Source organism: Electrophorus electricus, chromosome 3 (genome assembly GCF_013358815.1).
Source record: "Electrophorus electricus isolate fEleEle1 chromosome 3, fEleEle1.pri, whole genome shotgun sequence".
Taxonomy (NCBI): Eukaryota; Metazoa; Chordata; class Actinopteri; order Gymnotiformes; family Gymnotidae; genus Electrophorus; species Electrophorus electricus.
This window is the reverse complement of record NC_049537.1, coordinates 18,185,777-18,196,963: the sequence shown is the minus strand read 5'-3', so window position 1 is coordinate 18,196,963 and position 11,187 is coordinate 18,185,777. Positions and strand designations below refer to the sequence as shown.

At 35.9% G+C, this 11,187-nt stretch overlaps 1 protein-coding gene across 1 annotated transcript; it reads right to left on the bottom strand.

The window, feature by feature from the left end:
* Positions 1–846: 846 nt before the first annotated feature.
* Positions 847–2,498, bottom strand: LOC113571709 (alpha-1-antitrypsin homolog). Its single transcript, XM_027000810.2, has 4 exons — positions 1,820–2,498; positions 1,454–1,724; positions 1,165–1,312; positions 847–1,058 (listed from the first exon to the last, which is right to left on the bottom strand). The coding sequence occupies exons 1-4, from the start codon at positions 2,493–2,495 to the stop codon at positions 870–872; spliced, it is 1,284 nt and encodes a 427-aa protein (XP_026856611.2). The 5' UTR covers positions 2,496–2,498; the 3' UTR covers positions 847–869.
* Between the last annotated feature and the right edge of the window lie 8,689 nt (positions 2,499–11,187).

The following is an 11,187-nucleotide window of genomic DNA, read 5'->3' as shown; positions in this document are numbered from 1 at the left end:
TATTAGAGTGGGGTGATACTCTTTAGCTCATTTTTGAGGTCTTACTTTACTTTAGTACATTTGTGAGGTCAAAAATGTACTTTTACTATTATATTCATCAAAACTCCTGTTACATTTTAAAATAATTTTAATGCACATTTTGTGCATTTTATTCAACTCCACAACCTGTATTGTCAAGTGTGAAAGGGTTCCCAAAAGATGACTACTGAGTGGCACTTCTCAGTGGCTTCAGTAAGTTAGATAGTCAACTCCTTAACAGGAAGTGGACTGACACCAAACAGGAAAGGCGGCAAAAGACCCAGGTCAGTTATTGTATTAGATTTCAAATGGGTTTTCATCATCAGTGCCAATAAAAGTGCATGTGGTGCTCACTGTAGATGTATTCTGAATGCTTCATTAATTTGCACATTGTGCTCTATAGAAAAATCTAATTCGCTGTAACAACTGAGCAGTGAAGCAAGATAACGCAATGTTCCAAGATGTAGTATCTTGTTAATCTAAGCAACAGTTGTATAAATTCCTGGTTGTGTAGGTGTGACAATCAGTAGTCAGGTAGTAATGTTAATTCATTGACTGAAGTTAAACACACTATCACAAAGACCAAAAGGACCGTTTATGTCAAACTGAAAAATTAGGCTCATCTTAAGTAGCCTCTCTTGCCTGGTACATTTTATAACACATTTTACAATACTCCAATCATTTAACTCTTTGACTGCTGTTACATTACATGTAGACTCATGTTTAAATTTCTATTTGTCTTTGCTGTCTGTTGCAATGAGGCTACTGTGATAAAACTTCAACAGTCTAGACTTGCTAATCTAGACACTTCAACTATATAGATTTGCTAATTTAGTTGGAGACATCTGCTACTATTCAGTGGGGTTGGTTATTTTGCCCATGAAGAGGATGCTCTTGATGCTGTCCTCCACTATGAAGATTAGAAAGGGTCTGTTGAGGTTAATTGAGTTTGGCATAGACATGGGCATGATCTCTAAGGTGGTTACAGCAGCTGCTTCAGTGCCCTTCTCATCAACACTGAGAACTGCCTGGTGGAGGACCTGTGGGGATGTCACACAAATAAAACAGGAAAACATTTAGACATCAAGTGATACACATCATGTCATACACATGTCAAACAAATGAAAATCAATTTTCTCCATATACCTTGGAAACCTTCAGTTTGAACTCCTCACTGATTCCAGAAAAGTTTGCTTTGTCTGAGAATGCATCAACTATTCCTATTTCCATCAAAGTGTCCTGAAGAGATGAGGAAGCAGAGATGGAGAACTTGGGCATATATAGTATCACAGATCTGCAGAGAAAAAGTGAGATTTCTATCATTATGCCTATAACTTTATTTAAAAGTCTGGATATTCATGATTGTCCTAATATATTCACTCATTAAAGATATAAGCTTTCTGTTTTTTGCTAAAATACCTGTAATTCAGATTACCTTCTGGTGAGTTTGTTATGCCAATACTTGAGGTGATCCTTGCAGATGTTTTTTTCTACCTCCTCCATTTTTCCTTCATCAGGTAGAATAATTATCATAGAGGTATTTCCTTTATATGGCACCATGATGACAGAGGTGAAGTTATTCCGGTCCTGGAAGAGGTTGTATCGTCCAGTCCTCTTCATCATGTCCACAGTCACTTTTGTCTTCACATCTATATAGAAGTCAGCTTTGTTGGTGTTCTTCACTTCAAAAGGCTTCTCCCATTTACCTTGGAGGATGGAATTTAAGGCTTGTTACTGCAGTTTTAGTGAAATACCTGAAACACTCCTTAAAACACTGGTGGATTATACTTAGATGCTGTACCTCTGAAATAAATATAGTTTATGAGCATCATCACAGTCTTGGGGTCCAAGCTTTTGGTCATGTCAGTGATCATGTCTTTGGTCTTTTTGGCAATGAACTTGTTGACCTCTTGCACAGCAACTTCTGGTTTGGAAAAGTCTACACTGAAGGCTTCTCCATGGTAGAAGTGCTGAGCATCCTTCAGAAACTTTTCTACAGGCTTGAAGCCTTCTTGAACAGCCACAGCACTTCCTGCCTCCAACAGCATGGCATCCTGGCTGTGGTCCAGCATGTGCAGTAGGTGCTCATAGGCTTCATTGACCTGAGTAGCTGTGAGGTTACTGTAGCCCAGGGTGCTGAAAATCTGTGAGTGGGTCTCACCTTTGGCCCCCAGGGCCAGCATGGATAGAGCCATGGAGATGCTCAGTGGGGAGAAAAAGATATTCTTGCCTTTTGCATCAGGCTGGCTGACCAGTTTCTTGTAGAGGGTGAAGGCAAAGTCAGCATTTTGAGATGATAGTAGCTGGCAAAACTTGTCTCCTCCATCATTATGTGGATGGGGTTCGTCTTTGCCATGGTGAAGATGTTTATGGTGATCTGCTGAATGATGTCTATGATCATGCCCCTCCTGGTGGTCAGCCCAGGCTACTGCCAGTAGCAGGGCAACCGTCAAACAGCACTGAACCTTTCCCCACATTTAATCACCTGGAGAGGGACTGTACTGGTTTAAAACTGAAATTACATATGGGTATTCCTCAGTACAGAAACAGATAAAATTCCTATTAAACATAATTGTTACATTAAAAAGGCTAAATGTTTTCATAATAATTAAGAATGTCTACAACACTGGTTGCTTACAGAGTTGGACATATCGCAAAATATACAAGAATGTAATCTTGGCTTTAGAGTTACTGGTTTTTTTTAATGTACTTCTAAAATAGCATATATGACAATATATTAGCCCAGACCACTGTCAGACCACTATCATCAAACAGCACTGGACTTTTCCCCACATTTTATCACCTGCACAAAGGGTACCACATCACCTACAAAGAGTACCACATTGATTTTGTATTGAATGGTATTGGATTTCTGAAACAGCTCTTTGGTATCAAATAACTGATTAGACATTTTAATGATACCTAATCCTACTTAGTTATGGAAAGGAGAATTGCTTTGTTGTTGTTTTTCAAGTAGAATCTTATCAAACATATCTAAAATGTGCATGTTCCTCTGTCTTGGTACTCTGTGTCTGTTTTGTCTACTCAAATGCTTCTCCAAAATGGAGACGCACATTATTCTGGACATCAGGATAAACTGGAAAATTCAATCATTCTCTCCAGCTAATTTAACTTTATTATCTCACATGTCAACTGCAGCAGTAACCCAGAAGCCTTTCTGAAGATGGCGTCCCTTGCTCAGATGAAAATTATATGAGTGAAAGAACCATATTAAGTAGTCCAGGCTATATGTTAATGTTATGAGTATATGAAGTACAAATTTGGATATCTAGTGTTCTACTGTCCAATGTTCAAATTTAATCTTTTAATTATACCTCCTGCATGTTTTCATTATAATATTGTGTGTTTGTATAATGGCAGTCAAAGTGAATTTAACAGGATAAAACCATAAATAGATAATGAAGTGGCAATATTTATAAAGACTTGGGGAGCCCAGGTCTTGAAGGGCAAGAATCCTGTACAGTTTGGTAATATACCTCCTGAAGCACACTTGCTAAACTTGGTAATTACCTGATGAGTTGAATCGGGTGTTTTTGATAAGCACCAAACAGTGCTGGACCCTGCCCCTACAGGACAGAGTAGGGCAGCCTTTATAAGGACTATATAACTATAGGTGAATAGATTATATTTTTAGAATAAATTACTGATTCATTGCTGCAGGAAGCAGTAAAATTAATAAATCATACTGGTAGTCATTTCTTAAGATTTTATATATTATATATATATATATATATATATATATATATATATATATATATATATATATATATATATATATATATATATATATATGCTACTAAACATTTTTGTCATATACCCTATCTGTAAAAAAAGCCTGGGGACAGCCATCTGCTCAAAATATTTTTCATAGCTTGCTGCTCAAGCTTTTCAGTTTTTTCAGGTGTTCCACAGACATGCTTAAAAAATATTCTATATCTACTATAATTTGGAAAAAAAGAAAAACATTAAATCACTATTTAGGAAAAACCTACTCTTTATACAGACACTCTAATTAAATTGAAGGTAGCTAAGTGCTGAAAATATACTAATGGTATTAGTAAATTAGTAAATATTAACCAAATTCTTAATTGTAGCTTTTTTAGTGGAAAATGAAATGATACAGTGTTTTTAAAAAGGCAAGATGTCCCAGACTTGACGGGCTATGTAGGTCCCACAACTATAAATGTATTTATTTATTTTATTTATTTGTTTATTTAAGTCACATACAACTGAAATATATATATATATATATATATATATATATATATATATATATATATATATATATATATATATATATATATATATATATATATATATATATATATCATATTTTAAAATATAAAGTGTTCAATATTTTTGGAGTTTGAAACACTTACCATCTATGTCCTCCCAGCAGGATCTAAGCTGGAATTTGGTCATTTTATAAGAAATGATTGAACCAAATTCTTCAAACATTAACCAGTTCCCAGCCCCCTTTCTGTGAAGCCATAGATCACTCTTTGACTAGACACCATGTTGCAATTCAATGCTATTAAATTGATGAGCCATGATTTGTAGTTACTACATTGGTAGAAATGTTATGAATAGCAAATCCTAACAAAGGAGGGACTTAGAATGAGACAGGGTTAGCACGCTTCCCTATGTTTTTATATTGACATTCATTGTAAGTTCACAAAACAGAGTGAAATGGCATTATCCCATGAAACTCAAATTGTGATCCTTTCTTACACTTGCTGTACATGAAGTATTAATTTCCCTTATGCACAACAATGTTAATCACTCCTTTTGAAGTTTTTGAAGTCTAGCCAGTCTCACTGAAATATTGGGCAATCAAATAATTTTCATTTTCTGGATTATTTGTGGGTGATGACAGTTTGCTACCATTCTAGCTAACTAGCAAACATGGATCCTCAAGATACATGCAAGCAGAAAGAGCACCACCCAACTGGGGATGATAAAATAGCATTACGAATAATAGAAAGGCAATTTTTAACTTTCTGACTGCTTGGCCTTTGATTCTAATGAAACGAAATTTTCCAGACAGACTTGCTGACAACAATAAATACTGTTATCTAAGTTAGCAATGGTGTTGAATCCTAAGCAACCAATAAGTTCCTTAAGGTATTTAGGTCCACTGTGTCTTTGTTTTAAGAGCTAATCTTTCTTTATTGGCATTCTTGAGGTTAAACATCATCCAGTTGTAAATCACATATGTGGACAGTAAACATTTGTTGTGTGAGCAAATAATGTGAAAACAACATGTTGAAGCAGAATACTATGATGTTTATGCCAGCTCCAGCTCAATATATTCTACAATCACTGTATTGTCAAGTATGACATATATGGCAGGAGTTTGTTCATTCCATAAAAGACCTACACACAGTTACAACACAAAGTTGAAATACCATTTCTCCACTATATCCCTGCCACCTTCATACACATGCAAATGCACATATGCATATAAATATACATACATACATACAAAATAATCCTGAAACATGATTCCAAATACTCAGAAATTAAGGTCAAGGTCAAACTGTAGTACAGTACAGTACAGTAGTACAAAAGGAACACTGCAAATGACATTGAAATAAATTGACATAGAAAACCACATTCTCTGTGCATTTTATCCTTCAAGTTCTGGAAAATTGGTTAATTGAAGGTTCCATTCATTCAGTCCCAAGACTCTCTCTACTAATTCATAAATTCTCAGTGAGAGGTACTGCAGAGTCCTTTTAAAATCATTAAACACATCTTTAACTTCCTTATCATCATTTTAACACAGAATCTTCTTCCACCCTTATACAGTCCACCCATGTCCACCCTGTCACTAGCCCCCCCAATGGCTATCCCTCAGAGTGTGGCTATCAGATATGCTTCTATGTTATTATGTTAGGTTCTGCCCAAATGAAATAATTTATATTTTTTGTGTACTCTTCTTCAGCACTCATGCCATGACACCATGCAAAGATGAACTTAGGTATGTAGGTAGACAACTTGCATTTCAGTCATTAACCCAGCACCCACCTTCATCATAGCATACCAGTGTTTTACACTGTTCCACATAATATGCATTAACTGTACCTTAATATCCCAACTAGAACTATATCAATATAAAATGTTTATTATATATAACACTGAATGCTCTTTCTCCCTATACCTTGTTTATATCTACATATTCAGTATTTGCTTAATATGTCTGAGTTATTATACCTCAAATATAAAAAACCTCTATTATTTCTGTATTTTTTATTTTTGTCTTGGTTAGATTTTTTTGACTTCCCTGCATATGTAACATAACTGGCAAAGGATTCTGAATGCTACTGGCAGTGGTACTCACATGACTCACTACCATATTCACACCATTTATTTTCACATAAAGCAGACAGTGGCTGTTTACATCAATCCCGCTTACATTTCACCTGTTTTGAATTATATGTTCAACTGTATGTTATAACTTAAGAGGGGTCACCTGTTTCCTGTACAGATATTTATTGATGTTGGAGAGGTCCACTGCGGTTGTGTCATTTGCAAACTTTAGAACCTTGACCAATAGGTCATTGTATCAGCAGGCATTAATGTACAAAGAAAACAGCAGTAATATAAAGTGCACAGCCTTGAAGGGTGCTTGTGCTTATAGTCAGAAATTCAAACAAGTGGCTGACCAAGCAAACATAATGCCTACTAATTGTCCAGTTGTATAGGGTGTATGTAATCTGAAGTGTACATGTGTACACTAATAATAATAATTTATGACTAAAAAAATCAATCTAGTCATCCAACTATACCACACTGGAAATTTCATCCATGGAGATAAGATTTCAGTCACTAGGTAAGGATTAGTAACTTTATTTTGCATCACTCAGAATTCTGGAGAAAATTTGTAGATTATCAAATATAATAGCTATTAGCTATTAACTTCAAACTATTTATTCATAATAATCAAGAGTAAAAACAAACAACAATATCAACAAGGAAAAGGGGTAAATAATGTTCTTAAAGTTACTCCCACAGAAGTAATTGAAAGGCAGGATGACCACAGGAGGTTGAAAGCTAATTAACATGACTTACCCAAAAAAGCCCACACATACTCATGCCACACACACACACCAAACATACATATTGGATAGGCCAGCAGAGGCAAATGTATTCAGTGTGGAGGAGGTGTGAATGAACCCATTCAGCAACCCAAATGACTGTTTGCAACTCCTGTTATTCTTCCGTGTGAGTAACACCATAGCAGTTTTTAAATAATGGATGTTAAAAATAGTTGTTCTTTGGGAACATTGCCATTGGGAACAGAGGGAATTTTGGTCGCATACAGTTGCATTTCTTCAAGTTACAGATTTAAACTGGTATTATACTATTCACTTAGGTTGGCATCATTTTCATGTCATGTATGTTCATTTTACAGTGTAAGTCTAATTAAACAATATGGTGTTAAAGTTGTGGGGAACATACATTTATTTAATAGTGTTACTTATGACCAGTAGTCTGTGAACCAGAGTGTGGAAGGCTATGATTGGGGGTGAGATTTCTCCAGCTCCTGAGTTTATTGCTTTCTTTTTATAACTCACATCTTCCCATCACTTGTGTACTTGTTCCTGTGATTTTTATAAAATTACTTATAGGGTATTAAAGGGAAGCATAAGGCATACAGTCTTTGGTGGACTGTATTAAATTGATTCTGTGCAGATGTATGTACCCTTTGCAGCTTTCACAGGTGGACTGTTTTCCAATGAATAGCCTTTGCATCCTTAAAGGGTATGTTGTATATTTAGTTTGCACTTATGCTTACAGTTCTATTCTTCTGGTATTTCATTTCTAGTCTAAATAATAAACTGGGTCAAAAGCTTGGCTGTACACTTTCATAAATGCTTTGAGATCACCTGTCAATTGTTGTTAAACCATAAGATATAGTTTTAATTATTGCATATTCCCGATATAATATCACAATATAGTCCAACTCTATTAAATGAAATCCATAACTCCTTAACCAAATGTTATTGATTAGATTTTATTTCATTAAACAGTAGACCTCTGACATTAGCTTATTGGAAGGTTGATATTGTCACACCTATTCACATACATAGACCCTCCTCTTCAGCATTCACTACCCATCAGTAGGAGAAAATCAATAAAATGTAGTTCTCAACTGTAGTAATTGCAGTTATCTGAGTGGCTATGGTTAACTGTAACTGTAACTGTAACAGGCAACATAGCACATTGTGTAATATTTCTTTGACCTGATAGAGAAGCTAATTAAAATGTGGTATATCTTTTAAATGATAGGGCACACACCAGTCCCTATGCTCTTGATAAGTTCATACTATGCTCTTCTGACCCATTATGTATTCTCTGAGTTTGTCATTGCTTTTGTTTTTAAACCAAAATAGCTTTTTACATCCTTCTTTTTACCTTCTTCTATCCAGCAGTTTCCCATTGAAGCCATGCTTCTTTGTTTTAATTTGAGTTAGCCACCAATGCAGTCTAGAGGGCAACCAGTTTAGAGAAATCCTAAAATTACAATATTAGCTGGAAAATCTTAATAGTGTTTGTAGCTCAGATTCATTGGTAGGGCAAGCCCACGAAATAATATTACACCTTACTACGTAATTTTTGTTTAGCCTACTTCCAGTTTTGTTTTATTTGTTTGTTGTTTTTGCTAAATTGGCTTATTTCTAAACAGTTTTTGCAACAGGGAGAGTACACATACGATTGTAGAAAGTACGAAATGATACTGGATATAACTAAGTATAATGTATTGAAGTATTGTAAAGGGTTGAAAAAAGTAATTTATTGGACCCTTTCCAAGACAAACAATGTGAAGCTTTGCTCCGAATATAGGTACTGAGAAAATATTAGTTAAGCCCTGAAATTTCATTGCCCTTAGTGTTCTTTGTTCTGTTTACTTATAAAAGACTTTTGATTTGTTACATTATTATGGTGGCACCGAAGGACAAAAGCTTTAAATAAAACCTAACATCTTTATGCTAAATATGAGTTTTAAATAAAATGAGACATCCTGAATAAAACCTGACAGCTTTAAATAGAAAACAGCTGATCTTTGTTTTAGAAAGATGCCATTTTTCTCTGGAAATAAGAAAGCATCAAAAATAAATGGACTGAGAGTCTCAGCTACTGTGATGATTCTAGAGTAGGTGAGCTGTTTCTGCATCCACTGGAGTAAAGGGTGTCGCTTGATGGATATGCCACCATCAGATCATCCATTTACTGGCAGCACCAGTACATTTTCTGGCTTCATCTCACTGATGACCAAAGCTCTGCATGGTCTTGCTTACTGTAGTTACTAAACTATGGCATAAAACTAAAATACACAAGACAGGGAAAACACAGAACACGGAAGCTAGGAGAGACTAATTGTGACAGTGTCCTGTGTCTTGGCTGTTCATTGGCTGTATAGAAGTCTAGTGTATGGATGTATGGATGTAAGTCTGGATGTTTTTTGAAAGCCCTTATCTGTATGTATTTAAGTTTGTACAAGTTTATCCTAGCCTCTGTTATAGCGTGCTTCCCCTGTTTGGCTTCGTGTACTTTTGTTTGTTTCATGCATCCTTGTACTCTCCATATTGGCTCAATGACCCTGGACTAATCTGATGACTACTACTCTGGATTTGCTCCTAATAAAGTTCGCACTTCTCCACATATGCATCTGCCTCCTTACCGCTCAACGTTACAAAGACATGCTGAATGCTTCAGCATACCAGGACATTTTGGACAATTTCATGTTCCCAACTTTGTGGAAACAGTTTGGGGATGGCCCCTTCCTGTTCCAACATGACTGCACACCTGTACACAAAGCAAGAGCCATAAATGAATGAGTTTGGTGTGGAAGAACTTGACTGGCCTGCACAGAGTCCTGACTTCAACCCAATAGAACACCTTTGGGATGAATTAGAGTGGAAACTGCATGCCAGGCCTTTTTGTCCAACATCAGTGTCTGACCTCACAAATGTGCTTCTGGAAGAATGGCGAAAAATTCCCTTACACTCCTAAACCTTGTGGAAAGCCTTCCCAGAAAAGTTGAAGCTTTTATATCTTAAAAGGTGGGCCGACATCATATTAAACCCTATGGATTAAGATTGGGATGTCACTCAAGTTCATATGTGTGCAAAGGCAGATGAACAAATACTTTTGTCACCAGTGCAGATGGTGATGTCCTGCAAGCTTTTCCAGATGGTTGATGGCTCATTAGTGGACATCATTCTACGCAGTTTGTTTGAGTAGTTTATCTTGGCTGCTTTGATTTCTTTGTTTAAAGCTGGAAGGCTGTTCCATAACTGAGGGGCTTTATAGAAGAAGGCTCTTCCCCTGTCTGTAATCTTATTAATTCTAGAAACTAAGAGAAGCCCTGATAAATGATATGTTTATGATAAACAAAAAAACATCTCTAGTGTGTTCAAATCCAAAGGGCAATCCAACAGGGCAAACCAACCCAGTAAGAGTAAAAAAGCAGCAATAATCAACAAAAAAACAGGCAGAAAATTGTAGTGACAAACAGAGAGAATGCTCAGTACATAATGTAGTAATCATGGCAATACTTCACAAAGAATGTGGTGAAACATACAGGTTTAAATAGACAGGTGCATAACGAGGAATCAGGGGGGGCAGAGCTGAGGAGTGTGTGACCATTGGATGAACTAGGTTGAGTGACAGGAAGCTGGCAACAGGCAACAGCTGGGATATGAAGCCCCAGCAAGAGAGCATGACAGCTACATTCCTGTGAGATAAGGGATTCAATTTCAGCTTCATTCTTAGTTTATAGAATTTGGATTGTTTTTATTTTTTCTGTTTTCTTAGATTTGGCCAAAGTGAGGGCATATTTGATGAGGCTATTTTTCTATAAAGCTTTAAATATCTCTAATTTAGTATTTCACCACTTACACTTTGCATGGCTTGTTTCAAACTATGTGTATGGTTATTGTACCGAAGTGCATGTCTTTTAATGTTCTTTTTTTTTTTTTTTGCTAGACCTTGTCTAAAGCTAGACAGAGTGAATTTTCAAATGTGCTCAGTTATACAATAAAGTCGTTCTGAATCTACAGTTAAATCAGTGGTTATTTAATGTGCTAAATCATCAATAAATAGTAGTAGCTATATTAGCAGATGTAACAGTAACAGGTT